The sequence below is a fragment of the Protomyctophum parallelum genome (assembly GCF_964188405.1).
Source record: "Protomyctophum parallelum genome assembly, chromosome: 13".
In the NCBI taxonomy this organism is placed as follows: Eukaryota; Metazoa; Chordata; class Actinopteri; order Myctophiformes; family Myctophidae; genus Protomyctophum; species Protomyctophum parallelum.
Genome location: NC_139708.1, coordinates 36,428,850 through 36,448,093, shown reverse-complemented (window position 1 = coordinate 36,448,093; position 19,244 = coordinate 36,428,850). Strand labels below are relative to the sequence as shown.

Genomic DNA, 19,244 nt, shown 5'->3' with positions numbered 1-19,244 from the left:
GTGTCCGATTGCGATGAAACTGTGCACGCATATTCCCACTAGGCTGAGGAAGAATCCTGGTGGAGACCTGTGCCCAGAAGGGCACTTTTTCTAGTTATAGATTATTATTGACAGATTATTACAGATAGGAGTGTGGTTCGATTAGAAGTTAAAACGCCTTGCCATAGAAGCCTGTTTTTATGCTCTTTAATACAATTCTGCCCTCGATCCTGCCTCAAAAGAGCTGCTTGAGATGTTTTGGAAAGTATAGAAGAGCTGGGGTGGCTTGGGAGCCATTATCCTGCTGTTTGGAAGAGCTTTGGTTCATCCAATGGACTCTGAAATACCGGGTAAATGGAATAAACTGCACTCGTCCTGAAAGGCTTAATTCCTTCAAGGTCATACGCTGGATGGGTTATTAACCGCGTCACCAACACATTTGAAATGATGTGTTCTCCTGTGTGAGGAAATCAACCAAGCAGGTGCACAAACCCAAAGAGGCTTGCTAACTGAATCCCCGGGTTCAACACACACACACACACACACACACACACACACACACACTTTTAGGAAGGCAATTTTCGGTGCATGACCCCTATCCCGCTCACTGCATTGAGGCAGACACATGAGCACTCAATCCTCGCCCGGCTCACACACACCTCCGCCAACACTCTTGCGGTGACATTTGAAGGACGTCGTCGCCCCTCCTCCCCCATGGGGGGGAGAAGTGCGTTGGTTGGATTTGAGAGCACAGATAAGGTGCTGGAGAAGTGCAAGTACACAACACCTTGGAGTTCAGTGCGCATGTCTAATGGATCTCACACCGTGGGCACACAGCTGGGACAGGCTGCAAATTGTCCTCATTTCACACAACCTCTGTCGCTACCGTCAGACTTAGGCTAGAACAGAATACAGATGTCCTGGTTTGGCTGGGGATTTCCCCGGTTTCAATCTGGGTGTCTCTATACCAGATATAGGCCTACACAGAAGTCACACCCATAATAGAAGGTGCGAGCTGATACAGGTTGATGTATTTATAATGTCTCTGCCCCAATTCTAATAAATTAAAATCCACCCTGGAGTGCCTGGACCTGGATTTTCTTATGCCTTTTGGACATGCATTTGTCCTCTATCCTGCTACCAAATTGCTTCGGATTTCACCACAGTTTAAAACTAGAAATGCACTCTGTCGAGGTGCCAGTTTGGTACAAAGTACAGTACAAAACTAATACAGTGGGCACTCTAAAATGGGCAATAGAAAAATACAGAGTTAATTATTAAAAACGCCTAAAATCCTAAATAAAACTAACCAAAAACAAAACAAACAAAACAATCAATAATTAAAATGTCCTTATATCAATACTGTGCAAACAGCAGTGTGCAAAGCAACAAAGGGGAGGTTGTACAGACAGTCAGGGAAGGGGTATAATCTTATACGCCTCTTGTAGTCGCTGAAACACACAATTAAATATACGCCAGTTCATCTGTTCAGTGGCACTCGATTCGAATAGCAGCTCGACAGACAGGTTCAAACGTTGGCAATACTGTGGTTGGGTACTTACAGGTGCACCCAGGCGTTAACCTGGGCCTATCTGTCTTTGGCTTGCAGTATCGCAACCTCTCTGCCGCCTCATCTGTCTCGTCTGGAGTCCAAGTTCGCCTTGCGTTGTAGCTCTAAAGTGCGTAGTGCAACCCGTCTTCCCTAACCAGTTCCCCTACTCTCCGTCAGTTCATTACTTGTTCTCTTTACACATCCAGCTCTCCTCCACGCTCCCGAAACCTCTCTCTACTGCTTTCTCTGTCGTGTCGTCTCTCCCTCTCTTCTCCTCTCGGCCCCCCCACAGGCCGGACCGGGCCGGGCACACAGCAGTCGGGGGACATGGTCGTGGCAGTCAACCTGCTCACGGCTACCACTGGCCCCCAGCTAGAGTGTCCCGACCCGCCGTCCTGGCCCCAGCCCGTGGGAGCTATATGGACACAGCTCCAACCTCTCTCCCTCCAAACACTCTCTGCAGTCTGGCTCCTGGTTGACCACACCCAACCCAGGTGCAGGTCCTTGAAGCTGCAGGTCCTTGATTACTATCAGCCAGGGTTAGTTTCAGTCAGTGGAAAAATAAAGGTTATATAAAATATCATGCAACTCAACACAAAATACGCAAAACAATAAAGTAAAATCACTGGGCAATAATCTCACTCTATCAAACTCACAGCAAATTAAAGAAAATCATTTCAAACAAACATGCAAAAGTGAAAGTATAACACAACAAAAGCACAAATATTACAATAAACTAAAACACATCTAAAATTCCACCGGCTCACATTTGGACTAACGGGACTTCGGATCTATGGGCAGTCCCCAGTCCAACCTCTTCAGACTCCATCTTAGCCTGTAGCACTTGCCCTAGCCCCGAAAACCTTACAGGCATATACAAAGGCTAAACTTATGTAACTTAGATAGCATTTTATGTAGACATAGCACTATATAGTATATTCCACTGTTAGGTTCTTAGCTTTTGTATGACTCATAATGATAATTTTTATGTATATGATTTATTACCATGTTTTTGTTCTTGCTTACTGTAAATCACTCTGGATTAATAGCCCATCCTGCTGAGAACACAAGGTGAGAGAATAAAAACATGTCAAAAGTAGAGAAAATAGCAGATATACAAGCACATCGTAACGACACATGTGAGCTTGTAGAAGAGCAGCTATTTTCATTATTTGCAGAATCAGCTTTAAGTGACAGGCTTGCGTTTAAATTTGTTTATTTTGTGGAATAGTGGCTATACTGAGTGGCAAAGTCTACTTTCCTGACCATACATCCAAACAGATTGCATTAAACAACATTAAACTCACTTTGCACTCACTTCATGCATGCGCAATTGTGCATTTGCGCATACCCTATAGCAGGGATGTCAAACTCAGATACACGGTGGGCCAAAATAAAGAAATTGGTAGAAGTCGAGGGCCGGACTGTGTTTCAACACACGGGCACCGCGGTCAGGAGGACGTCCCAGGAAAATAGCAAAAACGTTAATGCATTTAAAACTGAAAATGCATTAGCCTATTATTAAGCTCAGTTTCCTGTTCTATGATCCTCACAAAGCAGGACTTGTAGTATCATGGTGGTCCGTGCAATATACCAGAGGGCCAGTTCTAATACTAATTCAATATCATCCCGCGGGCCAAAGATAATTCATTCACGGGCCTGATTTGGCCCACGGGCCTTGAGTTTGACATATATGCCCTATAGTATAGGGCCTATACCCTTCCCAGAAATGAATGCATTCCATTGTAATTCATAATAAAAGATTCAGATTTAAAAAAAAAAACGTTTATATATATTTTACATAGTCCAGTTGCAGGGAGCGGCAGGGAGACGTCCCTGACCACAGGCCCCACCATCCGGACATGTTCTGGGATGAAAGGGAAGAAACATCAAGGAAGGATGGCTCCCAGCTGATGACCCTGACAGCTGGTACTCGTAACGCTCAGACCATCCTTCCACCGAGGATTACCAACAAGAGGAGGAACTTGCAACACCTGTGAGTAGCTCTAGCAGATTATGCTTGTAGCAAAGCATCTTCAATGTTTACTTCACCTATATGTATATATAACTTTGGACTTACTCACTAATGTTCATGATAAAATAGCACCCTTTTTTCTACTCTGGCTGTGTCTCATATAAGGGCTGTGGGCAATTCAGAAACCTGTCTTCCAGTGACATAATCGGCAGATATTGTTTTAAACAAGATTAAAAAAATATATCTTTTGTATTATCGTGAGCACGATGGCTTCCGTTATTACATTGTAACTTTTCAGGAATAGAAAGCCTGCAGTTTCTATTAGACCCATCGATTATGTCACTGGAAGACGGGTTTCTGAACCCTCCTATGAGACCGAGTAGATTTAAGTGGTCAGATGGGTGGGCTGGCGAGTAGATTTAAGCGGTCAGATGGGTGGACTGGCGAGCGCGTTCAAGATTTTCAAGCGGAAAAAGTTGGTAGTGAGTTCAAGGTAGAACCTTCCATGACGACAATAGTTCTTATCAGCGTAAACATAAAACACAACCAATATTACGTCTGTGGTATTCTGAAATAAAAACAAATCACATTTAAACTGGGCATACACATAGAACATTTATTGCTGTGTAGTCAGGCTTTAACCTTTGATGCCATATTCATTGACATAAGGATTCGTAGGAAGGACATTATCTTTGAAGCGAAAACAGCCCTTCCAAGTAGCTTCATGTTTCCCCTCCTCAGCCCCAAAGCTGTCCCTTCCGCAGAAGTTAAAACTCACACGCACACGCACATGCACACACACACACACACACACACACACACACACACACACACACACACACACACACACACACACACACACACACACACAAACACACACACGCACACACACACACACATGCACGCACACACACACACACAAACACACACGGCTGCCGCTTGTGCCACTCGTCGATATCAAACATTGTGTGATCAAACATCATCTGACAGTCACCAAGTGAATTTGCATGACCAAAAGAAACGGTCAAACCCTCAGTTTCTTTCCCCCCACTGCATCCATCACCTCATCATTTTCAAGAAAAACTAAGTCATGATTAAAACACTTGAGCTACAACAGTCTACCTCTATAGATCAGGCTTCAAGATGAACATGTTCTAATTGTAATAATAGAGTGGCGATGCTCCAAAACATTTGCGTTCAAAAGATGCAATATCTGTGTTCATTGATACAGTGACAGATTCAGATTGCAGACATGGGGTGTTCGGGTTGCTACAGCAGATGTGTGAGAGGAGAGGGGAAGGGAAGAGGGGATGAGCGCATCGCGGTATAGAAGTAGCATCCTCTATTGCAATCCCAGAACCATGCTAAGGAAGGCCAATGTGTTGCTAATCAATAATGTCGGGTGTGACACTAAACTTAAAGCTGCATTGTGGTCTTAGCATACAGTAGGAGGATAGAGAAGCAAACCAAAAGTTCCCTGCAGTCCAGGAACATCAGTAAGCTAGAGTGAGCTCGAGATGAGCTTGTGTGCTGAGAGAATATGGCTGTTCCCGCCTTTGGTTGTCCCCTATTCTCCAATGTCCAAAGAAAAACACAAAACAAAAGTCATTTCACGAGGACAATTAACGAGTGCCCGAGGGAGTGCACAAAGTCAGTTTGAATCTTTTTTGCTTGGTTATTTACTACACTCTCTCCCTCTCTCTCTCTCTCTCTCTCTCTCTCTCTCTACACACCTTAAAAAAAGAGTTTTATATTCCTTTACCGGTTTACCCCATCCTTATAAAACTGGAAGCCACTGGCAGACAAAAGGTTTCAGACAATAAGTTTAGACAAGATTGTATGGGTTAAGGTAAACAGGAACAGAGGAATGGCATCACATCCATGTGCCTATTCCCTTTTCTACAAAAATAGTGGAATATAAATCACACGTTATCATCCAACACTGACATCTTCATACACATCTGTATACAGGTACAAATCTTGGTTAAATGCAATTCCCTCATGCAGTCATAGTTCCCAGGACGTCTACTGTCTCTGTATTGTCTATTGTAACCAAATCTGAGCGCACGGCGACAGCAAGTGATGTCACCGGGTGTGTGCTTAAAGTCCATCCAAATAAGTGTCTCTCTTAAACAACCATAGCTTTGGGGGTGGAGGGCATGTTGCAAAATGTCAATGCCCCAAAATTCCCATCTTTCTGTGGGAGGAGGAGGGGTTATAGTTTTCCATCCGACTCACTTATTTTCTTTTATGTTTTAAATATAGTTGAGGAATGCTGAAGATGTTCAGAATACAAATTTAAAAAAAACAAACAGATGAAAACAATTTCACATATCAATGCATGCAAGGTTAAGACCTCTGCGATGTGTTGCACTACCGGAATCTTTTCCGCGGCCGCTGCCGACGCCACGTTGCTGAAGCGCAGAACTTTGATAATATCGATACTGATATTCTTCCGATTTTATCGCGAGAGATACAGGTGCAAGAAGGCGAGGTGATGATAAGGACAATTTGTATGCATGCCTCAACAACCCTGAGGTGGTTATCACACACACACACACAGACACACACACACACACACACACACGCACGCACACATGCTCGCGCAAATACTCCTGAACTCTCCTCCACCTTCTCTTTCACCGGGTTCTCAGAAGAAGCTCTGGTGTGCCAGAGTGTCCAGTAGGATCTGCCAGAACAGATGGACATTAGATCCGCTTTCTGCTCGCCCAGCCAAAACAAATGACCTATACCTCCTCCCTTCCCCCTCCATTCACCCGCCCATTCATCCATCTTTTCATCCCTTCCTTCCTTCGGCTGCCCTGGATGTGCTCCGTCTCTCGTGCTTCCTCCCACTCACTATAGTGTTGCCTCAGAGCCAGCCTCATGCCAGCATTTTTCTTCATTGAACCCGAGCAGAGACGGAAACAACCGGAGAAAACGAAACTGAGGAATAAGGAAAAGGGAACGCAACAGCAAGACTAGTCTGTATTGTTGTTGTTTTTTAGCTCTGTCTCTGCTCCTCGTGAAAAACTCCCCAATGTAATTCGGGCCTCTCCTGGTCTGTGAACATGACCAGAACTTTCCACAGCACTTCTTCCAGGGGGCGCTACATACATCCCTAAAGAGGAGACGAGAGCCCATTCTCCTGTCCCCCAGGCCCCAACTCAAAGGACCTCTTTATAATCCTCAACGACAGTTCCAGGACTGGACCACTCCCCTAGGTAGCACAAAGTAGGACTGGGTGGAGGTCACAAATGTGTAGAAGGGGGCCAGAATGAGTTTTTTTGGGGGGGTGGGGTGGGGTTGGGAAGACAGGACATCATGTGTCATCATCAAGCCTCTCTCTGCCTCAGGTTGGACAGAGAAAGTGAGAGGGACAGCAATGGGGTTTCAGATCCAAGGAATGGAACGACAAAGAAATAAAGCGACCCGGCCGGTGAGTTTCATCTGTTTTTCCGACAGGGACCCACCGCCGTTTGGCTAGAGCTCTTTCCCTTGAAGCCCTCCTCCCCATCCTCCCTTCCTCCACCTCCTCCCTCGTTCTTTCTCTCCCCGACCACCGCCGTCCAGGGGTTGGCCAGGAAGCCCCGCTGGTCCATTAGTTCCAAACCCAGGATGTCCCTGTTGTGACCCTCCCTGCCCCCCCGCAACGACAGGAGCACACCCCCTTGCTCCAGGCTGCCCGTACTGTTGCACTTCTTCACCGCGCTGCCGCCGGCGGGCGTCGTAGAGCCGGGCGACAGCAGCGAGGTGAGCGACAGGCTGCTCAGCGTCTCCGACAAGTGTTCACTGTGCTCTCCCGCCTGGCTGGAGACGCAGCCCCCCCTGGTGGACGGGCCCATCATCATCACGATGCCCTGGTCCTCGTCGGAGGGGTCGATGGAGTCGTCGCGGGTGTAACCCGGGCTGGTGCTGCCCCGGCCGCTGCTCTGGCTCCGCTGGTGGCCCAGGGTGGCCTGGAGGGTCAGCGCGGACGGGAGACCCAGAATAGGTCTCGGTGGGGTCTGGGAAATGGCAGTGCTGTTGTCGTCATCCGGCGTTGACGTGGCGGGGTAGGACGGCGGTAAGGGCGCCATGGGCGAGGGAAGCTCCAGGTTCTGAGGGGGAGAGACGCTGAAGCTCAGGCCTTCTTCCAGCGTGGTCTGGAGGCTGCCCTCGGAGCTGCCCGTGGCCAGGGATGAGTCGCTGTGCGACGGGAACTGAAGACAAAATGAAAAGGCTGGATATGAACACTGCAGCTCATTGACGTTAACAACTCATGCCACATGAAAGTAGGCAAATTAGCCAGTCTACATCCTCACAAGTGAAAGGTGTTAAGTGTCTCTGTGTGTTTTATAAATATTGAACGAATGAAAAGTATTAAAAGAGAGATCGTGACTAAATAATAACTACATTGGATCAATTGGAACACAGATTCTTTCTATTTACTAACGGTTTTGAACATATAAGGTTTTCCGCACCGAAAGTAATAATACAATATTGTTTTTGCGCTGGCTACAATATTCATTATCACTGTCAACATGAAGCAGGTCACGGGCCAAATGAGCAGCAAACACAGCTCCTATCACGCCTTCACCAGAGCCATCTAATTAACAATCTAATTACTTCCTCAAAACGCCGTCTTTGAGAAGATGTAAGACAACATAATCATGGATTAAAGTATAATTAATTAGTCTATGTTTGGCTTTCTCACATGTTGTCCCATCAAACAACGTTGTGGAAGAAGTACTCAGATGTAGTAATACCACAATATAAAAATACTCAAGTATTACAAGTTACAAGTGTAAAGGCCTCTATTCAAATGTTTTGTTGAACAAAAGTGCAAAAGGAACGGCATCAAACTATTGCCTATTTTCAAATAGCTATATAAAAATTACAACTTTGGCTCTGAGATGGACAAAATGGAACTACGCAAGTAGTCCCAGATTGTTTTCCACCATTGCCTCAGAACAAGGCGCCCTCCCCACTTCTTGCCTGTGTGCAGAGCATCTTGCGGTGTGCTCCTGGAGAGCGCATGGAGGCCCAGGAGGCTGGCGAGGTCAGCCTCAGGCTCCTGGACAGGCGCAGACGCCTGCTGCTGTGGGGCGGTGCAGGGATGGGCAGCGCCGCAGGCTGGAAGAGAGGTGATCTGCTACTGGGACCTCCTCTCCTCTCCTCCTCCTCCTCTTCACTCCTCTCCGTGTTGTTGCCACCTGAAACCCCACCTGGAGAGGAAGGAAGGTCCAAGTCATAACTTCATTAAACCCTATAGATTGAAATGAGCTGACATTGTACTTGGTATCCCGAATGCGCGCCTTAAAACACGCTTGCCCTAGTTGGTTTTTTTCCACCGACCTCACGTCGACCACACGGTGGGGCGCTTCTTGTATTCTTGTATATGTTTTTACTGAGAATAAGGTTAGAAATGCGGTAAGTTTAGGGCTAGGCATAGTTTACTGGGGTTAAGTTTAGGTTAGCTTTTGGCACCGTTTTAAGGTCAAGGTTCTAAGGTTAAGGTTAGGAATAAAGTTAGATTTAACCGTTTAAGCATAATTTATACTGTTACGTTTAGGAATACCAGGCTGAGCAGTTCCACCGGCTGTATGCCCGAGGCAAGTTGGTAAAAGGGTGAGTTTGTTGATATTCTTGTACTTGCGTTGGCTGTTCAGCATCCTGAATATAGATGCTGGGGTTCAATTGATCTCTTTCCTCTTTCAGTTTGTTTTTTCTTTAGTAAACATTTGGGTTTTTTGAATGTTACGTAAATGATGCCTGAGACTTATATAGTCTGATAAAGTGCTTTGTCCAAAACTTGATAGAAACACAGCAGTCCAAAAACATACAATTATACTCATTTGACCAGCACAACTTAAAATAACTTGACCCATTGCACACACTTATATTGGTGTCCAGTTTGAGGTTGGAAGGTGCCCTAGTTATACAAGACACACACTCACACGCGCACACATACACCCCGGTTTCGTAGAATTAACACAATCCCCGTCATGATTATTTCATTAATTTATCGCGCATTGCCAAGGTTTCTCCCCTTTCAACCCTGATTTTGAGGAGCCAAATATCTGTAACCAGATGTTACGATGACTTAATGATGTGTGTGGTCTCTTGACCGGTTGTTGTTCTCTCGCTGAAAAAAAACTATTTTGACTAGAAACGACATTCATCGCGCTGATTTGGAGATAAAGAACACATAGAACGCACTCACAACTCACGTTGAGACGTTGAGCCTCTAGCGGCCGCATATCGCTCCGATCAGCATTTGATCGGAGTGCATCGTCTCTGCCCGAGAGAGACCAGATGGAACTCACTGCTGCCATCATCTGGCGGAGTCAGGTTAGCGCCTACCACCACCATCAGTCTGAATGGACTCACTGGGGCTGTGGTGAAGTGGCGTTCCATGGTCCTGGTCCGTCTGTGCCTCCATCTCCAGCAGGGCAATCTCCTCGTCGGGTCCAGAGCTGAGGGCACTGCAGGGTCTCTCCAGCCCCATCAGGGCCTGGTGGGTGAGGGTCTGGTGATGGCCTCCTACCTGAACACCACCTCCACCTCCCGCAGCCTCCTCAGAGCTGTGGGAGTCACAGCTGCTCCTCCCCTGAAAGAACAAACACACGCACACGCACACGCACACGCACACACACACACACACACACACACACACACACACACACACACACACACACACACACACACACACACACACAGAAAATAAAGCATTTTCCAATAAATCTATCGGATGGGTTGACAGAGTGGTGCTTGTGAATGCGTGGGCTCTCACTCAGTTTTGCCATAAGCCTCACATAAAGAAACAGGATAACTGCACATGTCGGGGGACAGACTTCAGAATTGCAGATAACAGATATGTGTGATGAAAGATGGGGGGGAGGGGGGGTCGATGCATTTGACATAAAGTGACGTGCAGGGCCTTGTGGTCACCGCTATACCTTAACTTTCTCTGCTGCTAGCTATTAGCATGAATTAAGTTAAGCTGTGCCACCATCCGTGTCCACTTTAAGAGGAGTTTGCCCACCCCACGACCCCACACACACTCAACACACACACTTTGCTATCATTAGTGCAAGCGCACACTGTTTATCTGTCGTCAGAAATGTTTACATGTCGGGAGCGACGCGGTACAAAGTCACAAATGACATCCGAACTTTGGATGGCAGATGGACAGCTCTCCAAAATTCCGATTTATGGAGGTTTGAAAATCCTGCTTGTAAACGAGGTAAATGGACTTCAGATTTAACGCCCCATAGCTGGTGATGATGGAGCGTTGCGATAGCAACCAGATCAATGTTAAAAGCTGCTGTGTGGCTCAACCATTATATACACAGAGTATACGTTGGAGTCCGTATATATACAGACCTAGCAAACAACGTCCCCTAGTGGCGGGGTCCGTATATATATGGACGTAGCAAACAACGTCCCCTAGTGGCGGGATCCGTATATATATGGACCTAGCAAACAACGTCCCCTAGTGGCGGGGTCCGTATATATATGGACCTAGCAAACAACGTCCCCTAGTGGCGGGGTCCGTATATATATGGACCTAGCAAACAACGTCCCCTAGTGGCGGGTTCCGTATATATATGGACCTAGCAAACAACGTCCCCTAGTAGCGGGATCCGTATACAGTATATATGGACCTAGCAAACAACGTCCCCTAGTGGCGGGGTCCGTATATATATGGACCTAGCAAACAACGTCCCCTAGTAGCGGGATCCGTATATATATGGACCTAGCAAACAACGTCCCCTAGTGGCGGGGTCCGTATATATATGGACGTAGCAAACAACGTCCCCTAGTGGCGGGGTCCGTATATATATGGACCTAGCAAACAACGTCCCCTAGTGGCGGGGTCCGTATATATATGGACGTAGCAAACAACGTCCCCTAGTGGCGGGGTCCGTATATATATGGACGTAGCAAACAACGTCCCCTAGTGGCGGGGTCCGTATATATATGGACCTAGCAAACAACGTCCCCTAGTGGCGGGGTCCGTATATATATATGGACCTAGCAAACAACGTCCCCTAGTGGCGGGGTCCGTATATATATATGGACCTAGCAAACAACGTCCCCTAGCTGCGGGGTCCGTATATATATATGGACCTAGCAAACAACGTCCCCTAGTGGCGGGGTCCGTATATATATGGACGTAGCAAACAACGTCCCCTAGTGGCGGGGTCCGTATATATATGGACGTAGCAAACAACGTCCCCTAGTGGCGGGGTCCGTATATATATGGACCTAGCAAACAACGTCCCCTAGTGGCGGGGTCCGTATATATATATGGACCTAGCAAACAACGCCCCCTAGCTGCGGGGTCCGTATATATATATGGACCTAGCAAACAACGTCCCCTAGCTGCGGGGTCCGTATATATATATGGACCTAGCAAACAACGTCTCCTAGCGGCGGGGTCCGTATATGGACCTGGAAGAAAAGAGTTAAGGCAGTAATGCAGTATGCCCACCCCCATTGGATTTAATGACCCCCCAATAATTTTTTTTTGTCTTTTTCTGCCTTTATTGCTAGTCCACAGTGGAGGCATACAGCAAGGGTCCGCTGGGCTGTGTGTTATGCATCATTTTGCTGGTGCATAATCGTACTTTATACCAGCATTTAAAAATAAAGTGCTGCTTTGTGAAAAATAAATGTTCATCGTCTGGAACCATTTCATATTTTTAGCTCTGGGTTTGATCTCTTTATAGTACAGTGAGTAGACTATAAAATCCAGAGTCATTTTTACTCTGAGAGTGTACAAATGGTTCCAAAAGGACCAAAATAAGGGTCTGATGATGGCACTTCAGTCACTTTGGCACAAAATATTTTCATATATTATATTTTCAGTGTCCTTGAAATGAACTATCTATCTAATCTATCTTCTCTGTCACGGCACATGTGCTTGGTCAGGGCCCCTTGGAGTTGCTTTCTCCCCACACTGGGTGGCCCTTTAGTGCCATTTTGGATTCCTGCTGAACACTAGGCAGGGTGTGTAGCAGCCCGAGAGTTGAGAGCAAAGGAATGCGGAGGCAATGCAGAGACGAGAGAGAGAGGGAGAGAAAAGGATAATTCATGTTCCGTCGCACGGCGGTGTCACACAGAGAAAATAGCAGAACTACAAGCTCACATTGTGAGCTTGTAGGTCTGCTATTCTCCACATGCGACAAACTATGCATGGGGCTCAAGAGTGAGTGTGTGAGAGAGAAAGAGAGGGCATCAGCGATGGGATCTGGGGAGAGGTTTATTCATGAGATGGCCTGTGGTGGATGGAAGGAAGAGATTCTTCAAAGATTTGCTACTGATACATGAATGGTGAATGGGATAAAGAGCCATCTGGAACCCAGAGGTCCATTATCTCTAATTCAAATGAGAACAGACTGAAGGAAAAAACCTTAAAAAGAAAGAAGCAAAAAGAAAGAATATAGAAAGCTTTGTGGTTACCGGTATATGTGTTTAGTGCTTGGAATAATGATTTAGCACTAAACCAAGTCATGGGTGCTCCGAGGCGATGGAAGTGCAGTGGTTCATTAGTACTGCAGGGGCTCTGTGGACAGTTCTTATTGTATTCTGGACCAAACGTTTTCTACTTATTATATCCAAGAATAAGTCGTACAGGTAAAAAATTACATAACTTCCTCCCGAGCCCACCGCAGCTCCGACCGGGTGTGTAATTTTCACCTCTACATACTCTGTTACTAATGGATAAATTGCACTTGTTGTGCAACACAATAGTTAGTTCCTTTTTAAACTTTCAACAACTAAATTAAAAACACGACCATAGTTAGCATGGAGGTTTAGAATATGTAAGAGTGCAATGTGGCGAAATTGTGGCACATTGTAAGCTTATAGATCAGCAATTTTCAAATACCCAATATATATACGGTAGGTTTACAGTGGTTTAATGCTATACAGTATACATTTAGCTGTGGACCTCATGGAACCCCCTCAAGAAGCCCTGAGTGTCTGTGTACCCCACTATGAGAACCACTACCCCAAGTCATTGTTTTCCTAGCCTGGCCCAGCCTGTATGATTGGTCTGTCGAAAACAGGCAGTGGATTGGTTCACCGATCTGAGCACCCACCTTGTCCTCTGGTGACACCCAGCACCCACACCCACTTTGTCCTCTAGTGACACCCACACCCACTTTGTCCTCTAGTGACACCCAGCACCCACACCCACTTTGTCCTCTGGTGACACCCAGCACCCACACCCACTTTGTCCTCTGGTGACACCCAGCACCCACACCCACTTTGTCCTCTAGTGACACCCACACCCACTTTGTCCTCTGGTGACACCCAGCACCCACACCCACTTTGTCCTCTAGTGACACCCACACCCACTTTGTCCTCTAGTGACACCCACACCCACTTTGTCCTCTAGTGACACCCACACCCACCTTGTCCTCTGGTGACACCCAGCACCCACACCCACTTTGTCCTCTAGTGACACCCACACCCACTTTGTCCTCTGGTGACACCCACACCCACTTTGTCCTCTGGTGACACCCACACCCACTTTGTCCTCTGGTGACACCCACACCCACTTTGTCCTCTAGTGACACCCACACCCACCTTGTCCTCTGGTGACACCCAGCACCCACACCCACTTTGTCCTCTAGTGACACCCACACCCACTTTGTCCTCTGGTGACACCCAGCACCCACACCCACCTTGCCCTCTGGTGACACCCAGCACCCACACCCACCTTGCCCTCTTGCGACAGCAGCTGGTAGGCTGTGTGTTCGTCCAGGCTGAGGTCGTCTGGTAGGGCGGGGGACGAGGACTTGTCCGACAGCTGCTCGATCTCCGCCATCCTGATCTGCTGCAAGGAATTCGCTCAGGATTACTCACATCTCGAGGGAAAAGGCAATAAAGGCATCTGTAACTCTTTGAGTTCCTGGAATACGGTTAAAACTGCTATTAGGCTCTATTGTAGCCTGTAGACTCTGTGGTTGATTGTTAAACCGGATGCAATACTTACATGTGTGAGTCCACACCTTGTATTTATATGTTTAGATTTGCATGTGGCATCAGGGCCATGCAAGGATGTTTGGGACAGACAACGCAAAATTAGTTATTTTATTAGTTTACAGTCTATTAATGATGAAAGAGATTTTTGAAACAATCTAAACCCACTGAAACAACAAATGTGCATGTAGTTAAAATTATTCGTTTTTTTACCCATTTATCGTCTAAAAGGCCTATCAACGGAACCTAGCAAGTTCACACTTTTGTGCGTGATGTGCATAGGATAGACATGTGTTGTTAGGCATATATCTTAAAACTAGACTTCTCAGAAGGGGAGAACTAAGTTAGATTATGCTCTTCACTACTGTATTAATAGCTCTCGGTTGCTAGGTGATCGAGAAATGAATCGGAAGTTAAAAAGTCTGCCTCTGTCCATTTCAATGTAAACAGATTTTTTAAATGCATTTATCTCGGATTCTTTTCACAAATTGTGTTTTTGATCAAAACAAGCTGTATCCACGGCTCATAACTAAAGCGTTGCTGGTCACAGTTATGAAATGTATAACTTTGCATAGTTATACTTTAAAACCTAAACCACCCATCTGACCACTTATGGTCGCCACGGCAGCCGCATGGGCCACAAACCTTTTCAAAAGACCTCTGATCCAGAAAAGGTTGGGAACAACTGATCTGTAGTCATAGAAATAATCCTATGAAGGCACTCAGGCAGGGACACAAGGGTGGTTCCTATGTGTGTATGTGCCTTGCATGTGGCATTTTATCAACCATAGTTTCATGCTTCAGTATGAGAAGAGCAATTGATGTGAATCTCTGATGTCTTTGACATGCCTCGGAGACAGCAAGTGTATTGATATACTTAGTCAGCGTCTGACAAAGTGATGGAGTCACTATCCCGTTGGTATTTCTTCTACATTTCTGTGAAGAAAGCAGGGGGCGTGAGAGTTTGTTTAAAACAAAATAACATCACTTTGTCTTCATCAAACGAATAACGGATTCCCGTGAAATGGCAGCAAAGTGGGGAAACAGGAACAAGGAAGCAGTATATTGAGAGAGAGAGAGAGTGTGTGTGTGTGTGTGTGTGTGTGTGTGTGTGTGTGTGTGTGTGTGTGTGTGTGTGTGTGTGTGTGTGTGTGTGTGTGTGTGTGTGTGACTGTGTGAGCATGTGCGTGTGTGTGTGTGTGTGTGTGTGTGTGTGTGTGTGTGTGTGTGTGTGTGTGTGTGTGTGTGTGTGTGTGTGTGTGTGTGTGTGTGTGTGTGTCACATTGCATTTCTTTCTGGAATCTGGAGGCTACATTACAGTAGCAAACCGAATAATTTGCTTCCATTTAGCAACAAGACCATTAATGAGGTCAGACACTGATGTTGGGCGATTGGGCCTGGCACACATTAGTGATGATTTAATTCCATAAGCAGTGCTTCTCAAAGCGGGGTCCGGGGACCCCATAGGTACTTGTCTGAGGGGGTTTCACCTACTGCTCAGTGCTTTGTACTGCCTGGAACAGTGCCCCTGTTTGTCCACTCACTCTCTATCTCCACAGTTCTAGCTTGGCTTCCAATGCAGCCATGCACTTTATCTGCCGACTTAAATGCAGATGCCTTTCTCGTGACAGAATGAGTTCTTGAAGAAGGTTCGACGCGTCGCACAGGGAAGTGAGCTTTGCGACCCCTTCGTCCTCGTCATTGCAATGTTCTACCACCGGTGACTTTTCTGAAAAAGGAATCTCAGCGGCGTTTCACGTAACTCAATCCCGTATCTCAAACACTTGCCACCGACCTCCCCTTGAATAACCTGGCGTCCATTTCCTTGCAAAGCCGATGAGACAGACGTGAGGTTAAGGGGCGCGTACTTTGATGTGGGTTTTATAATCTTTCCAATGTCATTCAATATGCTATTCAATTCAGGGCACATTCTTCAGCTAGCCAGCATTTCTCTACGGATGACACAGTATGTAATTTCCCATTCAGATGCAACCAGTGAAATTCTACACATGATCAAATCATTGCATGCACTTGCACATCGCTCGCTGAGGGAAGAATTGGAAATGATTATGGATCTCACAGCTGTTATATTTGGTCATTAAATCCATCAATAATATTGTATTTCTGTAAGAGGTGCGCACAGACTGCAAAGGGCGTCCAATAGACACGTTAGCAGCGAGGAGACAAGGCAAGCTGTCCTTCTCCCCCATAGAGATGCATGTTAAATGACATGTAAATCCATCATTTCAGGAGCAAGAGCATCAAAATGTCTTCTAAATCTAGTCTACAAGGCTTGCAGTAGGCTATGCACTGGAAAAAAATATTTAAAGAAACTAGAAATATGAGGAAATTACAGAGGGAGAAATCAACTTTTAACGACTACCCGACAGGAGTTTTCATATTGCATGGTAAGACTACGGTCATTAGTATTATTGCCATCATCCATGGGTGGATTAAGCCGTTAAGCCGTGCAAATGTTCAACAACACAGCCATGCAAAATAACATTGACAGCTATGAGGTGGAGAAAGCTTGACCTGCATAGCAGCAGTTGCTAAACAATTTGGATTGGCATTGGACAATCACTTTTGGGGGTGGGATTTAGCGACATGCCCACTGACAGACCAAGGACCAATGGTCTGGAATGATAAGCTGTAGCTTTAAGATTTACATTGACATGCAGGACAAAGGACAGTAATTAGGAACAGAAATAAAAAATGGTGTCCATATCGGTCATAGTGTGTGTGTGTGTGTGTGTGTGTGTGTGTGTGTGTGTGTGTGTGTGTGTGTGTGTGTGAGAGTGAGAGAGAGAGAAGGCTTGTGGGCTCATGAAATATGGCCGACTGAATTCCAATGGAGTGTGGACTGTTGGCGATGTATTAACACATGGCCGTGGGTGAGAGCGACAAAGAGCTTCATAAAGGGAAATTCATGGATCATATGCAACAGTAAATTACCACCACCCAAGAGGCAGAGAGAGAGAGAGAGAGAGAGAGAGAGAGAGAGAGAGAGAGAGAGAGAGAGAGAGAGAGAGAGAGAGAGAGAGAGAGAGAGAGAGAGAGAAATAGAGCAGGAGAAATAGAGCAAGCCTACTAAGCAGCTCATGGATTTGAGAGTGGCAGCAATATGCACTATAGGTGTGTGTGTGTTGCTTCCAGCTATCATTAACCACCCCATGAAATGGAAATCAGAGCTCCATGTGGCACCAACACAAATAAAGTGTGATGCCACATCGGTGGGGGAGTGCCAGCTAAGTGATGGATGGTGACAGTGCAAAGCTTTCACAGATTTGGTGACAGAAAAGAGCCTGCTTTGATGTGACTATAAGTCAACCATATTTATCCTGCAACCAACTCTGAGTTTCTGATGTGTGTGTATTTTTAGAATTTAGACTAGTTTCAAGTAAAATGTTCTGGCGTTCTGCCACGAAAGGTCCATGGTGATTTATTAAAACTTCCCACTGGCACATTTACAGGCAGTATGAGTGCAGGAAAACTCATGCATTTATGTAGCCAATCTTATTTGTTTTATTTTCATATTTTGAATAATAAGCGATGAACCCGTAATATCCCCGTTTCTGGTCACAGAGTCTTTAAGTGCGAAACGTTTAACCTTTTAAATATTTTTCTCGTCAAGGTGATCAGATGTAAAGTAAACATGGTACTTAAACGTCATGTCTACAATGCATTATAATCACATTAATAACGCATTATAATACACGTATAAGGCTTCATAACACTCGTTTATATGATGTTATTAATTATGCAGATAACAAGGTTTATTACTTTAATTAGTATTATAAGTGCACCATAAGCCCAGTGGAACAGCACATTATACTGTAACTGGAATAACAGTTATAAAGTCTCTTTATACTGTAGGTCTAAATAAAGACTATAACTAACATTGTACATGCATGGTAATGATGATGTGTTGTTCCGCCATGTAGAGACTACATGGGAGAAATGGACACATTGTGGGAGAAATACGAAATGGTAAAAACAAATACCGGTATGTAGAATAAAAAGGTTCAAACTATTTTTCATGTCTTAAGCCCCGTTCAGATAAAAAAAAAGCAAAAAAAAAAAAAAAGCTAAACTCATTTCCACGCAGCTTTTTTTTTAGAAAGTGGGCGTGTACAAGGTACCTGTCACTCAACCTGCCTGGACTGGCTTTGAGACGAGGAAGAACACACAGGCAGTTTTTTAGCAGATTGCGCATTTGAAAGTCTAAAATGTAAAATAGCGACTGTATAGGAGAAATAATTATATATTTAGTTACATCATAACCTATTTATCGATGAATAAATAATATAATCTTGGTAAACTTGTTTGTAAATAACCGAACGGACCGGATCTCAATCCTCCCCAGTCTTCAGTGCTCATCTCCCCCCACTCAGCTCTCCTCTCCCCCTCTCGAGCGAAACCCTCCGGGCATTTTTTTAAATAGCCGCTCTGTATGTAATGTTAATGTTGATTTAGCAAGAGCATACCGTAGAAATACAATCAGGACAGGACAGGTCGGATCAGGGATGTCCACATGCATATCATACAACTGATATAATCATATAAAGGCTATTCATTATTGATCTCTCTCGCGCACACACACACACACACACACAGACACACACACACACACACACACGGTGCACACGACGGGCTGGGGACTCGGAACTTTAGTTCTTTGTCTATAGACTGTATACTGTATATATCTGCTAATTTATAAACCGTGTGTGCATGTGTTTAGTCCACGGTCAGAGTCAGCTA

The 19,244-nt window shown here is 45.5% G+C and overlaps 1 protein-coding gene across 1 annotated transcript in view; it reads right to left on the bottom strand.

The window, feature by feature from the left end:
• Positions 1-6,952: 6,952 nt before the first annotated feature.
• LOC310868625 (voltage-dependent T-type calcium channel subunit alpha-1I-like) overlaps positions 6,953-19,244 on the bottom strand; it is a gene marked incomplete at its 3' end in the record, with an annotated part of 246,639 nt that continues 234,347 nt past the window's right edge. Inside the window, exons 36-39 of the mRNA XM_083779083.1 lie at positions 14,221-14,337; positions 9,879-10,098; positions 8,484-8,713; positions 6,953-7,708 (exon numbers count right to left, since the gene is read on the bottom strand). Of these exons, the coding sequence (XP_083635209.1) occupies positions 6,953-7,708; positions 8,484-8,713; positions 9,879-10,098; positions 14,221-14,337 (1,323 nt within the window). The remainder of the gene's footprint in view (positions 7,709-8,483; positions 8,714-9,878; positions 10,099-14,220; positions 14,338-19,244) is intronic.